The sequence below is a fragment of the Venturia canescens genome, chromosome 1, assembly GCF_019457755.1.
Source record: "Venturia canescens isolate UGA chromosome 1, ASM1945775v1, whole genome shotgun sequence".
NCBI lineage: Eukaryota > Metazoa > Arthropoda > Insecta > Hymenoptera > Ichneumonidae > Venturia > Venturia canescens.
In genome coordinates this window covers 32,550,452-32,576,730 of record NC_057421.1, presented here as the reverse complement: position 1 = coordinate 32,576,730, position 26,279 = coordinate 32,550,452, and the positions used below count along the sequence as shown (strand labels likewise).

At 37.2% G+C, this 26,279-nt stretch overlaps 1 protein-coding gene and 1 long non-coding RNA gene across 4 annotated transcripts in view; one reads left to right on the top strand and one right to left on the bottom strand.

Annotated features, from left to right (window-relative positions):
- Nucleotides 1–26,279, bottom strand: part of LOC122419518 (adenylate cyclase type 6) — a 106,744-nt gene that overhangs the window by 44,847 nt on the left and 35,618 nt on the right. For both annotated transcript variants that reach the window (XM_043434161.1, XM_043434151.1), the window contains exons 3-6: nucleotides 22,649–22,927; nucleotides 21,675–21,842; nucleotides 13,657–13,870; nucleotides 12,900–13,276 (exon numbers count right to left, since the gene is read on the bottom strand). In XM_043434161.1, coding sequence (XP_043290096.1) covers nucleotides 12,900–13,276; nucleotides 13,657–13,870; nucleotides 21,675–21,842; nucleotides 22,649–22,927 — 1,038 coding nt within the window. The remainder of the gene's footprint in view (nucleotides 1–12,899; nucleotides 13,277–13,656; nucleotides 13,871–21,674; nucleotides 21,843–22,648; nucleotides 22,928–26,279) is intronic.
- Nucleotides 11,607–12,894, top strand: LOC122419528 (uncharacterized). Of its 2 annotated transcripts, XR_006262921.1 has the most exons (3): nucleotides 12,267–12,417; nucleotides 12,531–12,705; nucleotides 12,880–12,894. It is a non-coding gene; the product is annotated as an uncharacterized lncRNA (long non-coding RNA). The 2 variants fall into 2 exon arrangements; XR_006262919.1 differs by lacking the exon at nucleotides 12,880–12,894 and having other exon boundaries at nucleotides 11,607–12,417; nucleotides 12,531–12,764.

The following is a 26,279-nucleotide window of genomic DNA, read 5'->3' as shown; positions in this document are numbered from 1 at the left end:
CAAAATTTATGTACGCGAGGGTTGCTTTCATTATAAAGTTAACGAAAAGCACGTAAGTTTATGAATAAAAGGAACGTTAATATATGAATATACACATATGTGATTTTTTACTAGGAAAATCAGAATGAAAAATTTGCTTTGAGATTTATATACTTGACCAAAGATGTGAAAAAGCGTTTTGCCTGTGATTATCGAAAAGGGGGATCTCAAGTCATGAACGACCGTGTGAACGATAATTCATGAATGCCAACATGCAACGGTGTAATATTTTCATTCGAACACGTGAGCATGCAATTAGTTGCATTATATAATTGCTGAAGAGATGATTTCATCACGAGCATAATTTCCAAATAATGCGTGTTTTACTCGAACAATAAGTAAACATCAGTTTTTTGTGTTTCATACCCTGAGTATGATTATTTTAAATTTAGTGATTTAAAAGTCCTTGAAATCTGTGCACAACGATATGCATTTTGTACATAGTTATTACTTTATCACGCGCTGTTATTTATTCTCACGTGCATATTCGCAGATACGTTGGCTCGATCAGAAATTCCGCGTTTATTATGAAAGTATCGCTGATCGCGGGTCGAGTTAGTGCTTTCACTGCGATTAAAAATACCGGAGGGCTGGTAGTCGGTTTTTACGTGAACAATGTGCTAACAGTGGGGACCGGGGCTTAAGGGGGTGAGATACGAGACCCGTGGAGCGTGTTACACCGTATCGTTTCTCAGAGGCACGGTAGAGCGTGCTCCAAGAAATATCGATTCGTACCCTCGTGACTTGGACTTCCGGTCTCGTGGAGGAGCTTCCACTTCTTGGATATCGCGCCTCGATCCACGCCGATTGCGCACACCAAATCGTTCTCCCTCTTCTTACCCTCTGGCTCCACACCCTAGCGATCCTATATTTTATACGACCAAATGTTTTTTATGTATTCGGCTGTAACAGCTTTCGTGGACTTTTTAAATACAGCTTCCAGCCTATAGTTACGATTTTTACCTTAGTGTTCAAGTTATCTGATCTCCCCTGCTGTTATTTGTTAATACGTTCACTGATATATCAGCGGAATACAATTGATAATATTATGGCATGATTTCATCCATTTTCAATTTTTTATTTTTTTTTCGGTTGGACTAAAAAATGTTGCCAAGTAATCGTTTATTTAGGAAGAACTTTTGAAACGTATGGGTTTGTTTGGGTTCGAGCATGACTTTGAATCTCATCGAAAGGTTTCGGTGTCTCATCCAGTTTATATTTAAAAAATAACTCTTTCCTCAGATCTTTCTCAGTTCGATGTAATCAACAAATTTGTGTTTTCACGTTTCCATGTTCCATTTCGGTTGTCAATATCACTTCAGTTAGGTAAGTTATAGAACGATGCATTATGTAATATTGTTGCTGTCGCGTTGTTGTTATCATTATCATCATTTTTTTACTATTATATTAGACTTGTATACGTGTAAAATGAAAATTTGGAATAATATGATGAGTCATTTGCTGAGTGCATCAAACTATCCAGTTTCTCAATAACAACATAAAAATTAAAGGGCCTCCATCGGAATGAGAGAAATTTTGTGCAGTCTGGTCCATTCGTAAGAGCATGAAATCCGCTCCATGCTTTAACGTGTACCAACAATGCATTACGAGTAATTATATACAGCTTGGTGTCCCTGAAATACAATTCCCACACGTGTTGAATGAAAAACCACCCGGTAGCAGGGGTTCAACCGAGTTCTCGTTCCTCCTGTTGTTAGTGGTTGTGATTCACAGTGAAACAAAACGCTAACGAGCTGCGATTAGTTGCGTAACTGCGATTCGCTTTTATTCTCGTCGGTCACTTTTTTGTCCAAGCCCACGGGTTCGCGAAACTTATTTTTATTCTCGGAAGGGAACCATGCGGTATATGTACTCAAACTTTGATGGAAGGAGTTCCAGCGAGCTCTGCGAAAGAACTTTTGTTTCACCAAACTTTTTTTTCTGTTTCATTTATATATTTATTCCGATAATAAAAAAACGACCTTTTCGTGCTTCGACTTTTTCATAGGCTCGGCCATCTGAAAAACCACGGGAATTTCATCGATGATCCGAGACTATGAGGAAAAATATATCTATATAAGTAAACGCTGACGATATAAAATACATAGAATTGAACCGAGTGACCAAAGATGATAAAGGTTTGATAAATAAATAATAAAATTCATAAATTTTCTACCAATCAATTAAATCATGGAGTTGCAAATAAAATTATCTCCACGAAAAATCCCTTGTGGAGATACCACCCTCGTGGATTGAAGCCCCTTTTGTATGTGACAAAACTTCATTCATTTTTCATTTCAAACACCCAAGGGCCATTTGGTAACATTCATGAATCATCGATGCAAACAAAAAATACGAAAAAAAACTGTTTCGAGTTAAATTGATGGACACAGCGATTCAAAAAGTTGCATGTTTAAAACGCCTACGTAGGGTTTTTCTCCAAAGGTATGTAAAGAGACTGCCGATTCCAACCGTTTTGCAGCCCGGAGGGTAAACGCTGCCAGATATATGCATGAATCCATACATGTCTACAAATACATGAACGATTCAGGTATTCCAAGTGGCCCCGCCATTGCGTTCATCAAAAAAAAAAAAAAAAAACGGGAACAGCAGAGTACATTATAAGCGTAACCTCTGACTTTTTGCTTCCTGACTAAAGGTCCAACGAGATATCGAATGATATTCGGAGCCAGTTATAATATAACACGAATCCTCTGAACTGCCCCGTAACAAGTTCCAGGATCCAATAATATAGTGTTCCAGGTAAAAAATATTTCGACATGGTAACGATGGACTGGCGGATTCTGTGTGAAGTTCCACGTCAGAAATCCATATTTGATATTGGTTGATATTGGACACATCAGTACCAGTATTGAGCGTATATATTATAGATCGAACGCTTGATGCTTGAACTGTATAGAGTTTCGTTGTATGATCCTCTCAAGTTACACGTCACTTTGTGTAATCAATTGATAAGGATTTTCAGAATTTCATCAATATATTTGAATCGATGCACCAAGATATCACATTTTTCTGAATGTTAACACATCGCTTGCGGGATACGGGATCCAGTTCTATGAGGTGAACTCGTTTTTATTCTTCGCTCTTCCCTTTACAAATGCTATAATTTGTTTGTCTGTTTCGGCTCACCTTTTGGACAGCAATTAAAGTAGCCCGCATTAAGCCATAGATCTTCAAGGAACTCTTCGTCGATAAGTGCTGATCGAATGTCTCATTTCTCGCACAGATTTTGATCAGCTAAAAACTTTGTCTACTGCCAATTGAATTCTGTGCACAAGTCATTTTTTTTATGTTTCCTTGAAATAAATGCCGAACCGTTTTGACTATTGCCAGAATGGCTCATTTTCTGCCTGCCTGTTGATTTGCTCTCGACGATATTCATTGGTGAAACTGACGTAACTTGCTTGAAATACGTTTACAATGGTCGATCGGTGTTCGACCATCTCCAGAGGTGGGTCACGGCCAGTTAAATCCCAACCGAATGAGAGAGAGAGTACCGACAAACCCAGCGACCATACCAATTTAACATGGTCTCCCCGGTGTCTGGGAGAGTTAGGAATTCAGTCTCCAGATCAGTGTTAAATTTGATTGTTCGCCCTATACAAAGACTTGCCGATAATCTCGTCTTGAGTTAGGAAATAAGTCTCTGGATCTTAAGGAGTTTCGGTACAAAAGTCTAAATATTAAGAAATTGATCAAATTTGGTGATAATGTTCTTCAACATCAAGTGCGAAAACACAAATTTTTTCAAAATTTTCTTCTACTTAGTTATCGAGTAATTATGCATTAAAGCAGATTTCTTATGCCCGGAATGTATACCTATATATATGGAAACGCTATGCTTATACACGTCAACTTTAGTGATCAATTACTCGATAACTGTGTAGAAGAAAAATCTTAAAAAATTTGTATTGCCAAATTTGGCACTAAAGAATATGTTCACCAAATTTTATAAAATTCTGAACTTTTTGAAATTTTTTATGCTTTTAGCATGGTTTAGCATGGCAACATTGTATCGCCTGTACCGAAACTCCTTAAAATCACACTTTAAATCGAAACCACGCCTCTTGATGAACATACCGCTTTGGATCCTCGATGAAAGCAGCTTGACTATTGGTCAAGGCTTTCGTCACCAACATAAGATGCTTACCGAAACTCAAATTCTTCACTCAACCTACAAAATCGATGTGGGAATAAACACAAACTATTTAGAACAAAAACTATAATAGTTAGTATTTAAATAACATTTCACTGGATGCTTCAAGTATCTTGAAGAATTCTATTTTCGTTAAATTTTAGAAAGCTCCTGACGCGAATAGCTTTCGACAATAATTTTACAATTTAACTCCATTGACGCCATCAAAGTTTTTTAAATGTATTCAACAGCCGCAGCTGGTGTCAGATTTGCTTGGTCGACGATGTTTTCAGAATCGAGAAGATCGATTAACATGTCACAGTTAAAACAAAAGATGGTTCGCTTGCGCAGTGTCATGTCGCCGTAAATTAAGTTAGTAATTACTTCATGAAGAGTTTTGAATTTGGTTGGGGAGACCGGAAGAACTTTTCTATTAAAAGTTTTAAGCAGCCTCGGTACAATATACGTGTCTCTATGTTGATCTCCATCGTTGAATTCCTTTCGAATATGTCTCACATGAATGAATTTGAGCAACCTCTACCATCAGGTATCCTTGAGCAATGTAAATTCTATTTGAGGATTTGCTTTTTACGATAAATTTTTTTTTTCTGAAACGTCATCCGAAGATGACTCGTTTCAGTGTTCCTTATTTCACCAATTTATTGATACGATATAGCGATTCAGCAATCCATGATTGTGATGAAAAAAACCGATTTTGAGCCGCGTTCAGTCCACCTTGACAGCTTTGTTTCAAATTTCATGCTAATTGAAGTCCAAAAGGATCTTCTTCTGACCAACGATAATGAATAAGAGATAAATGCAAATAAAATTGTATGATTCTGGAAGTGATTTCGACTATAAAATTACCGCAGTGTTCGTTGAAACAACAATGCTTTGGGGCTCATAACGCCGATAATAAAGTCGAATGTCACAGCCTTTGGCCTATGTACCGCGAAACAGACATTCAGAGTGTTCTCTATAGCCATAAATTTTTGCTCCGACTGTATAAAGTTGGACAATTGCGGATCCTCATTGAAGGTAAAGGAGTCAAAAGACTGAGGATCTAAGTGCATGACATTCGAAAGAGAGAGAGAGAGAGAGAGAAAGGAGCGAGCGGATAGGAAAGCACAATGCCGATTGTGAAGTAGCATCGGTTGAATGGTTTTTGAAAGGCTGCTTAATGGGTGAAAGTTCATGATGGCGGTTGTTGTGGCTTCGGTCCTTGCATTCACATAAGCAGTAGGTTGATAGGAGAATACGTGGCAAACCGTAACCGCCCTGCAAAGCTTTAGGAACTTTGTAGTGCTCTTGTTGTCTTGCCCACTTCGGTCTCTCTTCAGTTGAACTTTCCTTTGCTCCTTTGTACTTTAGTTACTGGTAGCTTGTTGATCGTATGTCGATTTCGCACAAGCTTAAGGCAATCTTAAGAAAGCCGAGTGAGGACAGCCGTCGATACAATTGACAATGCGCATCAAGGGAAATATCCGAGAATCACGTAACGACATCATCTCCACGCACACTGCTATGCACACTTGTTACCCTTGTATAATTATATTTCCCAGCTTCAATGGAAGTAAACAATAGTGCCATTGACCATTGAACCTCCGTAATGTTCTTTGTTTGAAAGGAGGTCGAGCTCCTGTAAAGCGAACCTTCGAGGAACGCGTATACATTGGCAAAACAAGCTTTGAGATGGTACAATGAGTTGAGCACTCCAACCACGAGGTGATACGTTATGATATCCATGGTAGAAATAACTGTCATCGACATGTTAGGTCACTGCACCAAATGCAAGAAATATTTCATAACCTACTTGACGGCAGAAGTTTTTGTCGCCCGTTTTACTTCGGAGTGGATTTTCCTAAGGAAGCTAAGTTGTCATGACAAAAAAACTTATCTTCACCGACGCAGAACAAGGTAGCTACACGAATACCGCTTTTAAGCCCAAGCTTGATTACTAAAAAATGAGTGCAAGAATGCCCACGCGTTAATTCTGGCTTATTTAATCATGCATGAAGTGAGAGCACGGAGCGAGCGAATATTCCCTCACGTTAATAAGAAGGTAGACCAAGACGAGCAGTAAAAAAATAACATTGACGCAGAAGTTTCGTCTCGGCTAATGGAACTGCCGGTAGAATGAAAGAGGAACCTCGAACAAAACCATCTTTCCCTTTCCGCTACGAGAAAACGGACAGGCAATGAGAGAGAAAAAAAAAGAGACTTTTCTCTAGATAGCAGCGAAAGTGTGTAACGCTGACGTATATTTTCGTGGTAGTTTGGTGAACATTTGGAGTACTGTAGCGTCCACGAGATCGCTCGGTGTCTCTACAAGGTTAGAGAGACTCAAAGTTTACCCTTTTTTCTTCGTCCCGAGCATTCTGACCCTTTATTTCTGGTTTTTCACTCTTGTGGTAATAATAGGAAGCTCGACTGATAGGTGGAGTCAGGTTGACTGTGCGGAGATTTCCAAAAAGACTGGATGCAATGACTATCCCTGTGGTACACGTTGGTGAAACATTCGTTGCAAGTTGAGAATCAAGTTGAGAATCACCGAAGAGATTTTCAGACTAGTGGGAATCCACGTGTAATTTGTTTTTACGAGAACGTTTCAACTTGACGTTGGCCATGTGGATGTGTTTTCTGGATTTTCGACGCTTTCGTAGTTTTTTTTTTTTCGTTTTTAGTATTGTTGATGGGGTCAGTGTTCTCAGCGTTCACGATCGAAGAGATTAACATCGAACGAAGAATGTGCGATAAAGTGAGTCGAAAATTTGTATAGAAATAATACCGTATGATATTTTCCTCGGAAAGGATGGAGTGCATACATGAACCTCAGGCAAGCGATCCGTGTAGCCGCGTTGTGTACTTTATTATTATCGAGATGGAATTTTTTTGGTGCTTGAAAAAAACCCGTGGAAAAATCTCCTCAAGAGGTAACGTGTATGCAATTTTGTACTTTTTTTCTCTTATTTTTTCGAGAGGGAATATATGTCAAGGATTCCCGGTAATATCCTTCGAAGAAGCTTATTTTGAAAATTCAATCCCGCTCATATTCCTCCCTCGTACTTATTACTTATAGAAAAGGCACGTGTTTAGTTCTTCGTGATGATAACAGTGTGGAAGAAAAACAGTGTTTTGTTGAGGGTTAATCTTGATTGTCTTGCGCACTGACATAATCGATATATGGTCATGGGATAGCTACTGGTATTGACGGAGCGCTGACACCGTTATCTTCAAGAGTGAAGGCTTGTATTACGTGACAACACTTCATGGCCAGCGAAGAGGGAAACTTTACCGAAATATTTTTCAAAATCACATCGACATGCAGCGTCGCTGCCTATCTCTCGCTTGCAGAAGACAGCTCATATGTGGGGAGATATTATAAGACCGGAATATGCTAAGATAGCAGAGAGTATAGCGGAGCTGTGGTTATTCGATCAACAGGAGAGTATAAGGGGGAACACGTAGGAGGGAGACCGCCAAGATAGACGTGAAGAAACACAAACGAAGTAGAAAAGAACTAAGGCGCAAACCATCAAGCAAAATCCCTCGCTTTCCCTACTCGTTGGAGCAGAAGAAAATCCACACTTAGGTAGCCAGCGAAGCAAGCAATTCACTCTGTGCCACGTTCCAATATCCACAATACAGTCTCAATCATTTGATTACTTATGTGTGAGCCCCCTTGATATCTCAACTCATGCCACGCGTTAATTTCGTCCGTCTTAGTACTTCTTATTTTTCTTTGGAGACTCCTTCGAACACAATTTAACTTTGGTCTTCTCGACGCCCGTATGATTCTAAGCAAAATAACACCCTCGCACCTTATCCCCACGCACGAGAGTGTCCCCCTAATTTTTTTCTTCGCGATCACAATTCAGGGGCTACATCGAAATGAATCAACGAAAACATCGTGTATATGCCTTATAAATTCCAGCCAAGTGCACAGCCAGCATGTTCATTAAGGCGGAATTTCCCTAATTGGACGCCGTGAATTCTGCATTCCGTATTCGCATATGTGATGTATTATGGTGTCGAGCCAACCGTGACGAGAGCAAATACCCAATAGTCATCTTGTATCGAAATTAATGTGCTTTAGAGAGGTTGACTGATGAGAAAGCTTTGTATATACGCGGGTCGTACATTCAACAATCAAACTCGATACATCTGAGTACAGGAACATTCAATATTTTATGTAGATACATGGCTTTTTATTTAGATTCAATCTTGTAAGGGATTTGCAACATTAACACGAAGAAACTTTTGTTGTAGCAGGTAATAAATCATATATTGGAATGGAAATAAAGAAAATCCGAAGAAGATTCAGACGAGGAGTCGAAGCATAATTTCAAGTGTTAATTAACACCTATCAACCAATCACTGGTTAGGCTCCAACTATAACACCACCATACGTAAGTGCTCAACTTTATTCATATTCTTCTGAGAATAGGAAACCAAAATATTCTTTTCAAATGAATGCGACTAAATTATTTTCTAAATTCTTGATAGCATCACGAGCATGAATAACTAGAAAAAAAGATATGTCGCATTTGAAGTAAAACCGTTCGCTACGAGCACATTTTGGTTATCAGATAATCTATACTGGAACCGTGACTAATTCAGTGTTTAGATATGTCAGTGATAACCAACGTAGAATATTCGATTTTGATCGGCTGCAAAGGTTTGAAACGAAACCCCCCTATCGTTGGAGTTGATGTAGTGCAACTGATTGCGCGTTTAATATTCAACAATACTACCTAAATGGAGTCACCGAACATACGAGGCTATTAATATGAATTCGTTCATAGATTATTACGTTCAAATTATGTCAGCAAACCACGGTTTTGTAAAGAATATAGATAGTTTTGTTGCAACAATAATTTTTGGGAAAAACCGACGAAGGTGTTGAAATTGGTTATGAAATTCGTAACAATCACTATACCAATTAATGAAAATATCTGTATTTCAATTTACGATTTTAAGCATGAAAATTAGCAAACGTTTTTTTGCAGTTTTAACTTTAAAATGATAGCACAACCAAGTTGAATAATTTTTTCATTAACCGAAAGCTATTTGGAGACTTTTTTTATTCTGAACAGGCGCTTAGGTGTCTTGAAGAGGGTGCTAAGAAGAGGAAAGTCCTTGTGACATCTAAAACATAAAGATAACAGGGGAAAAAGTGTTCTGAAAGGATCTTCCCTAACCGAGAGGACTCGAAATCCCTTAAAAATTCCATTTAGTTCTTCTGTATTCTTTTCTCATTTTTTTTCACGCTCCCCTGACATTGGTTTTTGCCCTGTTGAATCTTTCTTCTCGGATCCCCCTCTGTTTTCTGGTTACAAGCTTGTCATTTCCCAGTCATTACTCAGCACATTGGATGTATCTACAATACGCGTGCGAAATATATCGATCTCAGTAGCCTTACAATATATAATGCAGAATTTAACCTCGAATAAATTCGCGGATGACCCAATAATATATTACACACTTAGGGAGGGAAAGTAGACTACTTCAAACCGCGGGCAGAATTCTCACCCGAGCCGAACGCGAGAAAAGTGAAATATATTATTTCGAATCACTATTGTTTGTTTCCGTCTGATTTTTTTCCCCAATGGTTTTGTACAGTTTGATAGTCACTGCATTTGCAGAAGAACAATTTTCGTCGCAAATGAAATTTTTTTTCCGGATTATGAACGCATCGCGAAAATTTTTAAGTATTTTTTTCATGACTACTCAATATATATCATGGGCATGAACACTACGATGAGTGTCATAAACCATAGAACTTCGCTCAATCGTAACCCAAAATCAAGCTCGAATTTGAGTCAAAAATAGATTTGGATAGATTTTCGAGATAACCGGAACAGCATTGTGTTGGTGATTTGCAGGATGAATAAATATGTATATATTCATAATAAACGAAAATGAAGCGACTGTGAAAAGCCTAAGGATTTCAGGCAGAAATCAGGTTCGAACCAATTGGATTGACAAATCGTGTGGAACCAATTTACGAACTGACCATCAACTCGAGTGATTCTGATGGAAACAGTAGAGGGATGAAGCGAGTGACAAGGCTTCACGTCGAGAGACCTGAAAGGCGCCGTCTCTACATTCGTTGGAACGCGAGTATCATTCTTATTAAAGAGACGTCAGACACAATTTCATATTCGTTTCGTTAACGTCACATATCATGTTGTGATTTATGTATATTTATTAATTCAAGCGACTTCGAAACTATTTATTCATCAATCTCTTTTTATTCGAGGGATAATAAAATGGAGAGGCACGTGGTAACAAAAAATAATGGTAACTGAAATTGAATCATTCCCGAATACCAAAATGAGTTAATAAATATAGAAAGAAGATTTAATACAAAACGAGAAAGAAATTTGACAGACGTACTTGGTTAAGGCGGTTTACCCAAAGGATATAAAGAAACACCCCTCTTTGCTACCCCAGCCCAGTGATTCTTAGAAAATTAACAAGGTTTGAAGCTCACTGCGCCGCCGATAAAAAAAATTGAATATCTGGGAATAATTATACGGTGAAAAGGTAGTACTGCAACTTCTTGTTTAAAAAATTTCAAGAGATTTCTGCTGATTAAATATTAATCTTTCACTACCGTCACACAAGCGTAGTATCGCGTTGAATCCGTTGGAACTTTTACGAAAGGTCGAGCCACTGGAGACTCAACCGCTGTCTGTATACGTCACGAGTCACGTATAAGTAATGGCAAAGACCATTTTTTACAAACTCATGATAAAAATCCACTAAACCAGACTAGACGGAATATAAACTTACTAGTTTTCTAGCTTAGTTTAGAAAGCACTGTTAAACTTTTGTGACATAAACTCTACATTATACCGACTAGAACTTCATTATTGATGGAATCGAGTAGTGAAGTTCTGTGAAATCCTAATCCATACTTGCTTGTTTTTGAGGACTTTTGAAATAAAAGTTCTCCTTGTTCCTCAAAATCTTGTTTCGCGTACACATTGTGTTAAATGAACGAAGATTGTCAAACTGATTGTCAAATTCCATTCAGTTGATTGGTAATCTGGTATGAGAATCCAAAATACTTGATATTGAAAAAAAAAAAAAAAATGTCCGAATCTACCATATTTTTGTCCTACCAAATATCTTTTTCTCAATGCGAAGTTTTTCGATTAAAACGTAGAACCCTGAAGGTTTCACTCGAGTGTTTGCAATTTCGAAAGAAACTTTTCATTCCGAAATAACCGAGTCATTCGTCGTCTACGGTGAAAGAACAAGAGTGATTCATCGACGCGGTAGAAAATAAAAGACATGCATGAAGAGAGTGAGCCTGTAGTGGCATACTCGAGGGAACTTCGTCGAACGAGTCAACATAGTAATGGCTCAGTACGTAAAGGGCTGTGAAAACCGCCCATGCTCAACCAAAGTCACCGCAATACGCTTTGATAGACGATGTAAATGTCGCTCCACGTCGCACGCCATTTATCTCCTAATTTTCCTGACATCCGAAGGACCAAAACATACAGCTCCGCACACGAAAAACAATGTGTGTTGTTATATCACTGGCTTGAAAAGCAGGCCGCGAATAAACAGCCTCTGCCTTCGCAGGTTCTTTGTGGTGAAAAGTTCAGTGACGTAGAAGTGAGATAAATAGCGAAAAGACGAATTCGACCAGAGCTAAATATATAATGGTGCGATCAAAGTGGAACGTAATAAAAATTTTTTTTTTTTAAACAGCAGCAATTATTTATTTCGTCGTAAAGTTATTTTTGTTGTCGCATAGAGTTACCAAACCGAAATTGAAAAGAAAACGATTTTTCTCTAAAAGAAAAATTTTTCATTTATTTTAAAAGTTATCGTACGTTAAACAGTTCCGATGAAAATAAGCAAAGAATTGAGGTGAACTTTGAATGGGTTTGTGAATAAACTCAGCCTCGTATAGCAGTCTTTTTCTTCTGTCGAGTAGTCATTGAATAGGAAACCGGAAAAGCAGGCTTATGATGACAAGGTTACCCACAATGTAATTTAGACAAGAGTACGCGTATCGCTGCGGTTAATTCGCAGTGAAGCGACATCGAAAATAGAGCTTAGTTCGGCGCTAGAAACAGTAAGAGTTGTTCCAGATAAGCCAATACATGCAAAATTCTCCATGGGAACTGTATCAATCCGTTTTTTCATAAGCTGGTATTTGATCATCGTACTAATGGTGTCATCGTCTATTTCGCACGATAGTAAGTTTAAAAAACATCGCTTATTTGCTGTGTACAAATGTATGTGTAAAAATATTTGAAAATTGAAGAGCGATTGTGCAAATGTCAAAATACATTTGTATTTTATCCTTTAGGACGGGATCAGGCAAAGAAAATCAAAGAAATATTGGAATCTGTTGCTCCTGACGAATATCCCGTGGGATTCAACTGGTGATACTTAAGAATCAGAATATGCGTACAATTTTCCGTGATCGTCGTGATCGATGAGCTCCGACACGAATAAAAAAGGAAAACAGACAGTAATGCATGGTAATTGATTGTATCCATTGATCAACTTGTTCGTAATAAAATGATTGAAAAGGAGGAAATATCCGGGCGCAGTTGTTGTTATTTTAACGTTGGTAAAAAAAAAAACAATGTCGAGCTTATCAATGAGCAACACCAGCTTCATCATTATACGCATAGTTTTTTGTGGATAAACAGATAATGACGAATATACTCACGTGGGCAACCATTGATGGATAGTCCTGAGTTCTGTAGAGCAAAAGAACGCCAACGAGATGAGCGATGGAGAAAATGATACCAGCGATACAAGCATGGCGAAGTCTTATCGGCAACAGTGCGTAGGACATGTAGATGAAAAAGCAAACGGCCCAAGCCGCTGCCAACGGTCCACCGGTGCGTGGATCCTTGTTTGTTGAAGTTTCAGACGTCATCATCGAGGATTCGTCGCCATCATCGATCTCATCGATATCGGTCAGAGACGCTAAATGAATACTCAACGTGACTTGAAGTGCTAGCAAGGTCATGAGAATGGCACCGCTAATACCGGCGAGCCAGACCTCGTTCATTCCCGGTCTTGAAATGGCAGCGACGAGAACTGCGAAAAATCAATGAGCCGCCATTAACGGGAGAGGAATAATTGATGTATGAATTATCGAATATTTCGCGCCTCGTGACGGCCAAGGTCGCTTTCAATCACTCAACCATTTTAGCAATTGCATTCAAAATCGTTTAATGTGATTTAACATTTCGTGAAATTGATCTATTAAGAAACATAGTTGAAAATCAATCTGATCAGTCAACTGTAAATTTAGTCAAGTTCGGGACTCACTTTACTACGTTTCATTTAAAGATTCCTGAACAAATGATTCATGTGGAAATCTTAGTTCCCTCGCGGAACAGCCTGAATTTACATATTATTTTAAAACAGATAATTTTATGAATGAACACTTTGTTCATACCACATAACGTTCATACCAGCATAAATGGTGATACAAGCGACGAGCGTGAGGGCGAGAGACAGATTTTCAGATCTCTGAACAAGGGTGAGTAGAGGCTTTTCACTGGTAAATATCAAGCGCAGAACGAGCAGTAGACCGAGAGCGAAGGCCAAGCCTGCCAATAGGCCCAATACGTGTGTCATGTTACTCTGATTCATTCGAAGGAAGTACCGTTGATATAGCATCTCAACCTGTGTTAGAAAAAAAATACAGAATGTGGCAAGTAGATGATTAAAATCTGTAGCTTACAGCTTAATGTAATCACCACTTACGAAAAAAAAAATCATCACCGGTCTTTATATCTTTCATGCAACGTTCGAATATTTGCTTATCAATTTAATTAGTTTATTATTATTATCATGAAACTCCATATATTTATAACTCACAATCAATCATTTGCGGTTCACTGCAAATGAAGAAAGATCGAAGCAAGAAAAGAAAATTATTTCTCTCAACTGCGATGAAATTAATGGCTGCCTTCTATCAATTGAGAAACCACAGAACCGTTGACTTCGACATTCATTAGTGGAATTGCATTAAGAACAAGGAAATGCAGCTTTTTTAATTAAAGACGTTTAATTGACATTTTCTCAAGATTCGCTCGATTTTTCGTGGATTCTTTACCACAATCACAAAGGCATCGATCAAATCGTATAGCGTGATTCGTGATACACGCACAAAAAAAGTAAAGCGTAAAAAATGCAACCCAGACGGCTTCGGGTTGATTTGCAATTAAGGTACGAATCAGAGTTTGAGAGAACAGAAGGAAAAGAGTCGAAAGAATGAGAAAATAAGAAAGCGTGTGGGACAAATCTTATGCCGAGGAATGGAAAAGAAAAATTATGAGAATGTTCCATCATGGGTACACATGCTTTATTATTTTGCATTGCCAAGCCGCTTATTTTTACCCGTATGGTATCAACTGAATAGTGTCAACATAATAGTCTCAATAGGGTTACAAGTAATGCATTACTTTTTGTGATGCGCATTAGTGATTTCATCACTCGTCATATTGTAAAGAGTGATGAAAAAATTCCTTCATTTCATTATGTTTAATTTTTTTTCATCACTCAAAATATTCTGATTAGGAATGAAAAAAATTAAATTAATACACGTTTCAACCTTGCTAAAAACGGTAGCACCATCCCGGGTAAAACTGACCCAAAGATGAAAACCAGGTGTTCCTCGCCTCCCGGCAGACGTGGCTCTGTCCGTCCTAGGTCTAACTGACCCAATGATAGTAATCCGCGTTTGTCGTATTCAAAGAGGTGTGGCGGTGTGTACCCGGAGTCGGACTCACCCAATGGTAGTAACCGGATATTTTTCGTTCACTGATAAAGGGAGCGATGTTCACCCTGGGTCGAATTGACCCAATGATGGAGACCAGGTGTTTCGCGTCGGTAATCACCCTGGGTCAAACTGACGTAACGATAGGAAATATGGTTTTCATTGTTAGGTCAGTTTTACCCGGAATCAACATTGCCCAATCTTTATCAGGATGTTTTGAATGATGAAAAAAAAAAAAATTAAACTTAATGTAATAGAAAAAAATTTCTATCACATTGTAATGAGCGATGGAAAAAGGTGATGAATAATGGAATGTTTTTTCATCACTCGCAGTATAAAAACGTAACGAAGAATGCATTACATTTCCATTACAAAATTTACGATCCTGTGCAGTCGCAAAAATTTTAGCCTACAAAGAGAAATGAAGTTTCCACGTTTATTGAGTTCAACACCATGGTTGTTTTGTCTTTCCCTCGCTAGAAAAAAATTGTAATCTGTGTTCATTATAATATTGGGTAACGAGAATATATTTTTGTTCGGCAATGTTATTTTCATTGTATATCTATATTAGACTGGACCAAAAAAAATAAATATTTTTTTTCCAAAAAATATATCGAGTATATTATTCAGAATGACGAAAAAAAAAATTTGGTGAAAGTTAGAGCCCTTGATATTAATTTTAAGAGGTCTATCATTGCCGTTTTTTATTTTTATGCATGATTCGATGTTTTACGTCAAAACTGCTAGGAGATTGAAGTGAAAAGAATTTATTTCCACTCATTTTTATGTAAAATTAAATTTCCTAAAAAAAAGGTCTGATATAAAATTTTCTTCAGACGAGCCGTTTCCGAGTTTTTAAGCTTTTTAAATCGATATATTTTTTCAATTTGACTGTTCTACTTTGGAATTTTATAACTAACGAATCAATGAATATAAAAATGAAACCATGAAATTCTTGAAACAAATTTGATGCTCTCCAAAAAAGGTTTCTTGGTATTTTTCCCTAAATTTAATTCTTCAGGAATTATTCACGATTGAAATAGAAAAATAAATTGAAATTTTAAGTTTTTTGTTCTTTACTCAATTTTTTTCCACTCCACGAACCAAATTGACATTTTCTATCAACATTTATCATTTGTCATAAAAAACCTCTTAATATATTTATCCTTATTCTAAGAATATTATCACAAAAGTATCTAAATTTAACAATCAATATAAATTTATTCTTGCTTAATTGATATTTTCTCAGCTAAATAATTTTTAACTGAAATATTACTTTGAGAAAATAAAATTACGTTATTTATTGAGAAAATATCAATTAAGCAAGAATAAATTTACATTTATTGTCAAATTTAGATACTTTTGTGATCATATTGTTAGAATAAGGATAAATATTGAAAGATTTTTTGTGAAAAATGATAAATGTTGTTTGAAAAAGTCAATTTGGTCCGTGAAGTGGAAAAAAATTCAGTAAAGAACAAAAAACTTGAAATTAAAATTTTTTTTCTATTCCAATCGTGAATAACTCGTGAAGAAGTAAATTTAGGGAAAAATACCAAGAGACCTTTTTTGGAAAGCATCAAATTTGCTTAAAGAACCTCTCATGGTTTCATTTTTATATTCATTAATTCGTTAGTTACAAAATTCCAAAGTAAAACAGTCAAATCGAAAAAATATATCGATTTAAAAAGCTTAATAACTCGGAAACGGCTCGTCTGAAGAAAATTTTCAATTAGATCTTTTTTGTAGGGAATTCAATTTTATATAAAAATGAGTGAAAATAAATTCTTTTCACTCCAATCTCCTAGCAGTTTTGACGTAAAACATCGAATCACGCATAAAAATAGAAAACCGCAATGATAGACCTCTTAAAATTAATATTAAGGGCTCTAACTTTCACCAAATTTTATTTCGTCATTCTGAATAATATTCTCGATATATTTTTTGGAAAAAAAAATATTGATTTTTTTGGCCCAGTCTATTCTATATACATACATATTACATATATGCAATGCACATTGAAAGAGCGATAAGATAGTATGAGTACAAGAGAGAAAATTGACTTTTGGAGTGCACTCGGTAGTCAGGGTGGAAAAGAAGCTTCACTAATGACGACTCGAACCCCTTTTTTGCCACTGGTCTCTCTTAAAATCTTGTCTTTGACTACTTCTTTCCCGACCTCATTGGCTTCCTTTTCATATACCGTATGTACTTACGACATCCACTTCACGTCGAAGTGACGTTGCCAAAGGTTCATGTCTGCGGAGCATCCGAAAAGAATGGGGTGAATGCACCCTCTCGGAAAACGCTTATCAGAGGCTTAGACCAAATTACTGTACTGATGAAAAAAGTTGTATTCCGTTAATACCGAGCATTTTTCTCGTGGTAGGTAACCTCGTTCGACTTTTTTTCAGAGGTGGATCCAATTGTTCAAAAAATTACCTCTTTATCTGTTAATTGGAGGTTTCGATGTTGTTTTGAAACCAGAAAAAACTCATGGAAAATGAACGATCAGCATAAAAAATGAAACATCGATTGATTTCGAAATGGAAAAATTCAACGCGAAATGAGAAAAAAAACATTAGTAAAATTAGTAGATTTCATTGAAAGAACTTTACTAGAAACTGGAATCAACATTCAACTGGAATCACATACTATTATTCAATATTTCATGAAGACGAATCAAAGGAACAAAAAGGCTAAATGAATTAGACCGGAAGTGTGAAATTCACTTGAACTCTGGAAGCGAACTTTTCTTCCGAAAAAAATGCAACGGCACAAGCTGCAGTCGAAAAAGTCGGCATATCCGCCGACAAATCAAATATAATTGAAAACGAGTGAATAACGTTAACTTTGAAAAGAAGTTGGGAAACATCTCCGAGCGAACGAGATTGATGTGCCGTGCATGCGGAAGTGGCGAAAGCGCATTGCCCGATCGGATCCTTATCGATTTATGGTCTGTAATTTCTGGTCGTGGTAGTTCGTATGCCGCATTTGCTGCTGCAACTGGCTACCTGCATTGTCGTGACTACAAGTTGAACGGGTTACGAGGAATAGCTGCAAATTTTGTATCTCTGTTGTCGAACGTGAGCAATACATAAACGTGAATGATGTTCGTACGGGTCCATCGTGTACATGATGTACACGACTAGGATCCCTCTCGAACTCTCTTGTGTACCCTCTCATAGCCACATTATGAAGTGGATGACGAACTTATCCCTCGTCGTTATGGTGGGAGATAAGTGGTACATCGTACGAACAAAGTTTCGAGGACTCATCGGCCACATGTATTTCTCCTTCCTCTAATATTGCAACGTGTACGCATGTACACGGCGCTACATCAATAGAGACTAATGCTCAGACTAATGTGTATCGAGGGATGCGAATTACGATGTCGAGCAGTTATGGCGCGAGAGGGGAAGTTTCTGTTCCTCATCGCATACCGCGAATGTCATATCCGCTTCTTTCCCCTCGATCGCACTACTCTCGTGCTGACTAGAAGACTTTTACAGAAATTTTTTTCATTGCTTTTTTATTATACCAGTAACGATTACTTTATAATACTTTGCGAAGATCGTGGAGAATATTTTAACGTTAGTTTTTATAGAGCTTTGACGAGTTCACAAACACGCGGACCTATTCGGTTTTTTTTAATTTTTTTCTCAATATAAAGTGACACACGGAGCACCAAAGGGTTGCCTGAAACCACCGGTGGCATTTGTCAAGAGCATCACATAAAAAAACTGGTTTACGAGACCCCGCTAAACGTAAGCTCCTTAACTTGATGAAAAGTAACCACGAGCATGTTGATTTCGTCTGAGAAATTGTAGTCTATAGCATAATATTTCATCGTTCAGCCACTGAAAATCTGATACGAGTCAATTTCATTTTCGGTAAGCAAGAACCAATTGTCATACATTTCCCTCAAAAATATAATCAGAGTTCAATGGAATTTCAAAATAATCCTCATGATTACACGAGTGCAATGGATTTCATGTCATTTTAGGGGGGATCTTGCTTTAGAAAGTCAAAAAATCAATTGTTTTCGGGAATATTTTTAGGATAGAGGATAATAACTCACCATAGTGAACTTTTCGGTATAGTTTCAGAGATATTCCAAAAGTACAGAAACATTTTTTTTAATGTGAGAAATACTAATTTGTACGTGGTTTATAAGCAAAGTCTGATTGTCGAAATTTCTCAAATGTGTACGATATGGAGATCGTAATTATTGTGTGCAACAAAAATTCCAAATTTTTTTTTCCACTTATATATATTTTCCTTCCTTAAGAACCTATAAAATAACCCTAAAGAATTGCGAAATTTAATATTTTTAGCGAGTTTGAAAAAAATGCGTCTAAAAAAGAAGAATATCACTTCGACGTGCTGTAAATATATAGAATTTCACAATTTTTTCGGGTTTTCATAGGTTCGTATGCAAGAAAAATATATGAAAATGGGAAAAAAATTTGGATTTTTCGTTTCAAACAATAATTACGATCTTCACATTGAGCACAGATGAGAAATTTCGACAATCAGACTTTGCGCATAAACCATATACAAATTAGTATTTCTCACATGAAAAAAATGTTTTTGTACTTTTGAAATATATGCTTGAAATTGAAAACACTCAATGTAAACGCGAATAGAACAGTGTATTTATTTACAAGACCACGCATATGTGAGTTTTTGACGTCAATGAATATTTCGCAATCGCCCATTTGAGAAACTTAGCGATGAGGAATTAGTCATTAATGACTAGGAGTCGATGAGAATTATTTAATAATGCAAGGCTCGCGATAACGATTGCGATCGAAAGCACACACCCCCTGTTGTAATTAACCCCCAGCCTATTATTATATCATATTTCTATCTGGTGGAAGATAACAGGAAGCTAGGCAATGACACATCTCCGTGCTATTTTTTGCATCCGTTACAATCAATATTCTCGTTTATACGTTCAAGTATGGATAAGCCGGATTCGGGGAACGAGTATCAGAATAAGGATTTTTCTTATTTCGCATATCGGCTCATCGTAATCCGAGCTAAAAATAGTTTGGGAATCCCGCAAAAAGGAATAGCGTTTTATGAAATAATGAAGTAAAAGCGAAATACGATCGTGAAACGATTCATAAATTCTATCGAACACGATATATCAACTCTTCGTTTTTCTAGGATTTTTTTCCCAAGTCATTTTTGTTGCCGAAAATCTATCCGAAAAATAGCTCCGCGATACGACTAACGGAATAAAGTAGCTCGGGAAAGATCGCGCGAGATCGATCCAACGAAACGTCACTTAATTTCATCGCAGGCGAGTAAAGTACACGATTAAACTGTAAATTGCGTTTGAGGTAGATTTGTAATTAGACGGTACGACCGTGATCTTATTTTCGGGATCCCGCTCTAAAATAAGGGCATCGAAATTGCACACCGTGATCATTATTTAGTTTGAATAGTGAGTAGTCGAGTATCTGATATGCATCTCTATAGAGATAGAGCCATCTTGATCCCCGACTTACGTCGACAATTACGCACGCCGGTGTAACCTGCAGTAGTCGAAGCGAGAGATCGATTACCGTTTGTGTGAGGATATTGAGAGACGGAGAGAAAGAGAGCCAGAGAGAAGCTCTGAGCGATGAAGATTATATACATATAAAGACCATCACGTAAACTCCGGAGACGACAGGGGTGAGTGGTTGGTTGCTGAGGAAGGGTTGACGATTAATTCGCGTATCGCGTGGGTCGAAACGTATCTAGATAGATACAAAGCAGCGTCAAATTTCCGGTCATATCATTTGGAAGTTTCCTCAGGTACGTTTGATGCGCATTAAACGAGACTTCCTGAAGTATGAATTTAAAATCATTCCATGCAAACATACTAGATGCACTTCAGTTTGCAAAAACATTACGTTCCAGGTCGTTGAGGCTTGACTAATATATTTCATTTGCAGACTCGCAATATTCCGTACCGAGGAAACGGTATAACGAGTCAATATTAACGAGGAATAAGCATTAAGCCAACCGTTGCTATTTTATTAACAAAATCTGTACTTGCTATGTCTTTGCTGTATGTCGACAGAATTCTCGTTAAATATTGGAGAGGATTTTTCGTGATTTTTGCCGGCTTTTTCGCGGCTCGAACCTCTCATCAAATGTTGGAACGTTACTTTATTTTGATTAATGCTCGCAGATGTTTACGTTTCCAGGATAACAAATAAGAATTAAAACGATGTTGTAGCAGGATACCAAATGAGCAAAATCATGTAAATATTTCGTTTGTTGTTCAGTGGTGAATTTTTCTATATGGAAAGCACTCAGGGTAAAAGCTTACGTCGAGAGATCGAGTGAAAACGAAGATAAAAGAAAATAATAATAATGAATATAAGTATAACGGAGGTGGGCACGAAAGGAATAAATTAAACCGAAACAACTCCGAGGGCTTCCGAGTTCTCTCTCCCCCGTCTTTCGCATCTCGAGAACTTGAACTTTCCATTTCGAGGTAGGATCTTTATCGTCTTGACAGCTACGATAATTTTTCACTTTCGAACGTTCATGAATTTTATTTTCTCCCCTTTATCAGCCTTTCGCCCTTATTCCTTTCAAACTTTCGCGATAACTTTTGCTCTGAATTTACAGCTAGGAGTGTCGATCGAATATTTCTTATTTTTTATTCTTTTTATTTTTATATTTTTTTTTCAAATGACTAACCTGCAGATTTTTGAATCGATGGGAGGTACAAAGAGCACTCAGAAATCTTCCGAGAGCGCATTTACGGCCGGTTTGTGTCAGCCCACAATTTGGAGGGGATTCGGCAACGATGTTTTCCTTCCCGACAGCAGTCAGGCTACACACACCAAAGTCCGATCCCACGCCCATCTATCAACAGTAAAATGATTATTATTGTAAAGAGATGTCATAAAAAGTAAATTAAACTCCTTCGAAACCGCGATTTCTATGGCGGCATCATTCACTTTCGCCGAAATTCAATCGGTTCGATAGCGCAGTTAAATTATAATTACAAGTCATCTTAAATATTTAAATCCCAATGAAAATGTGATATTGCGAAGCAAGTTAACCCCTTTACTGGTTGATGGCTTGACAGTGAACTAGACATTTCCGCAGAAATTATTTTTAAAAATTAAATGAGAACGCTACGAGAACTTATTTATTGAACCGCATGTACGAATGTACAGCGACAGCGAAATCCTCCGTTGCACGGTTTTTATCGAATTTAATTTAAAACCAAAGGACATAGAAACGTCTATCTAAAATTCAAGAAAACAAAAACGAATTAGGGAACACAGAATATAACGAAAAAAAAAAAAAAACAAAGTGTAAAATTCTTCAATGCAAACGTCGCACATGCGGCACGTCGTTTAAAACTTGCGAGCTGACGTTCAAAGAAAAAGATGAATACGTACAAAATATTGTGTTTTGTCACTCATCAATAATAAGCACTAACGCTGTAAAACTTTTGTCTACAATATTTTCTCTTATCTTTTTGTTGACATCTTAATGAGTGGTGTCCAAAACCCAGCAATGCCAGAGCCATTCAATTTCGTATGACTAGAAATTTGTTTTTTTTTTTCGAACAGCCCACCATATGGCGGGCCCACCGGTGAAAGGGTTGAGGAAATAAAGTCAATTGAAGGACGCTTTTGAAAAAAGTTTCAAGCGCTTACCGTGACGATGGATGGCCGTGGAGCTCCAGTAAAGTGTTCGATTACTTCCCAATTCGATTTTTTCAATGGTGTATGAGGTGTTCTCGGAGTGTTTGGCGAGTGTGGCTGTGAACTTGGTGTTCCAGCTCGAGAATTGGACTCACGATCGAGGAGCAGAGTGGCAGCAGGTTTTTTGCCTTCGACGAACCCACCCCCGCTCGTAACATGTTGCCTCAAGCTCGCCCATCTTCTCGTGCTCTTGCTTACTGTGCCTGTTATAGATCGAGGACCGAGTTCGCCCTGAAAAATAAAAATCGCAAAAAAAAACATATACTAATAATTGAAGGTTTGGTTGGAGAAGAAAATTTAATTTGTTTGTACTTTTTTACGATTAAGACACGTACGGATTGGAGGCGACCTAGAAAATGTTTCAATGAGACTGTGAAACTTAACAATTCACGTGGAAGATCCAAAATAAATTTAGGATGAAAAATATTTTGGCAGTTTGAACGTTTTCCTTATCTAGTAAACACTTCGATTGCTCGTAGATACTCTAGACGTTAAAAAGTTTCAGCGATATGCTATGAAAAAGTGGGAAAATTTTTATAAATCATGTTATACTCGTGGTTTCGTTACATCCTTGGGAGATAAAATAACTTTTTTTTTTTTTTTTTTTATCAGAGCGCACAAGATTACATACGAAGTCTCGACATAACTCTCGGTGCAAGTGGAGCTACAAAGGAATGTACGTTCAAACACAGAGGGCTCACCTCTTTTTTTCCACATATACGAGGTTAGTACAGTGCGTAGTATTTTCATACGTATATGAATCCAGCATTCCGTACCATGTGTATATACTTCCACATTTTCCGGATATAGAGAGAAAAAACCCAAAAGGACTCGTCGTTTGCACAAAAGCGTAGAGATTGTACGTCCTTTCCGGTTAAAATCAACTACATATTCACGTGAAAAGTCTCCTTAGTTCTTTACGAACGATCCCTGACTCCACTATAATGGTTTCTTACTCTTTTCGTTTCATTTTTCTCCTCAGCATGAAACCAACGTATTCGCAAAACTGCCGAACTCCCTGGCCAACTGGGAATACTGTGCATGGGAAAAAGCAGGTAGAATATGGAGTTCAGCCCCGCATATAATGTCAAGTTTGAATGTACGTCAACGTACTTCGTACGAACCAACTTTTTCCGAAACATTTATTATATGTGTGTGTGTGCCATAGATGATTTTCGTTGAAAATATCGTTTTTCTATTTTTCATCAACTTTTACAAATGCTTTGCCGTAAAAATTGTTTTATGTGTGAGAAAAAGTTATATTCCAAATTTTGCGTGCGTGCGTGCGTGTGTGACTCTCTCTCTCTCTCTCTCTCTCTCTCTCTCTCTCTCTCTCTCTCTCTCTCTCTCTCTCTCTCTCTCTCTCTCTCTCTCTAATACGAGGATTATGGTTTTGTGTATGATTTCTCAAGGGGGATTCGAAGTTTGGTCATAATGATAATAATCATTATTATATTAATAACATAAAATGTATTTTGTTTAACGAAAAAATAACCGCTCAGTATTATGTATTATATAGAGATCCAATAATACGTAGATTCAAAAATATATATGTGTATTTTTTTTCCTCAAAGTCGCAAGTGATTATGTTGCCTCCAATAACGTTCAGATATTTTTATGTACGTATATGTACCTGCGAAATGAAAAAATCCACTTTTGTGTAAGCCGGATTTTAGTCGAAATTAGAAAAAAAAAACTCAAAATCGATAGAATCCCTCGAGGAATATTTTATTAGAAAAGCGTAATTTTGTAAACGTTACTTTTTCACTTAGTACTAATATTTTTCAGTTGCTACACAAACGAAACCGTAAAATGTTATAATTTACGCTCAAAATTATGGAAAATAGATAAATTCCGCTGGGGGCACCTCTGAAAAAATTGTCAGGTGATTCAAAATTTGAGAAAATAATTTTTTCATCACATGCTAACATGTCGACCTGTGAAACAAAGCGAATCATTTTTTTTATCTCGAGACGTTTACGAAAAATCGAAAAAAAACTTAAAAAATACTATTGGGACAACCTACTGTAGATTTTTTTCCTCCAAGCTCAAATTTTGACAGAATCAACTTTTGATTGAGTGCTAACTTTTGTCGTTGCAACACGAAACAATCAATCTTTTTTTCTCGTGGTTTTTCACCGAGGAAGAAAAAAATTTAACGTCGTTGGTGCCACCTCTAAACATTTTTTTAGATGGCCCAAATTTTAAGAGAATTATTTTTCCATTACGTATTGACATAATCACTTGCAACTTTGGGGGAAAAAAATATTTTTTTTCTTCTCTTGAATCATTCTAATAAAGATACACTTTGTTCACTACAGTTATAAGTTTATTTTTAGCGAGACTGAAAGATAAAATCGTTGGATTAAATCTCGTAGGAGCCATTAAAATCGACAATCAGAGCATTGAAGAGAGAGAGAAAGAGAGAGAGAGAGGAAAAAAAACTTAGCAAAAACACGAGCCAAAAAGCACTAATGTGAAAAAGCACACGTGTGAAAACTCTCTTGTGATCCCTGAGAAGCGTTAATTTTGCTGAGTTTTGTTACAACTCGAAGTTTTGCGGCTAGGCTCCATGTGTGTACGGAAATGAACGTGCAGGATGGGATAAGTTGATCTCATGTGGATAAAAGCTGAAGAGGCAAGAGAAGAGTCTATTCGCAGGTGTTCGATCAAACCAGTGTAGGTGAACGCGAAGGTTTGACAGAGGCGAGAATCCGAAACGAGGGTTGAAATAAAAAGGTTTAACAGGGATGGAAGCAATGAGTGCTGCGAATTATCCAGCCGAGAAGAATGAAGAAGTTGAGTACGAAGAAAAAGGAGAATTTGTTCGGGAAAAAGAGTGACAAGTTCGCGGAATATTTAGTCCAACAACCGTTATTGCGAATAAGGTTGAATTCGAGATGAAAAAAATGCCAAATAATATGGCAAATGCTACAATGGGGAAGAGTAATTTTTCGGTAATAGATCGATATTTTAACAATGTGAAAGGACGCACTAAAAAGCGATCGCGTGGACAGAACTCGATACGAGTTCCTTATTATGATACATGACACAACAGGAAAGAATAGATCATGACAAAGAATATGTCAGGGGTGAATATTGGATATAGAAGGAAATTGAGCTAACCACCTTGTAAACATTCTGTGGGTGACGTGAAACCTCAATCGTAACTGAAACAGGGCCTATACGAAAAAGGAGAGAAGCAATAAATTTGGCAGCCTGTGGAGAAACACCGAAATTTGTTAGAAATGGAGTCGCTAAGGTAATACTTTGTGGGAAGTGAGTGGCGAATCTACAGAATTCATCTACATAAGGATGAACCTTCACAAAAAAGTGAAAAAAATGAAAAAATAAAGAAATAAAGAAAGTAGTTTGTCAAGGCTATTTGCAAGCTGATGCCGTTCAGATAGCGAACTGAATTTTGGTTTTTCTTCAGTGACATGACACAGAGCTTCTGGAATCGAAAATGGAAGAATCGCAAACGGAAGTTTCGCGGTGATTGGCGTTCGAAAGATGGTTAAAATTGAAAAAATGAAAATTTGTTTTGGTGAAACGGATTAGTATAGCGAATATACTGATTGAA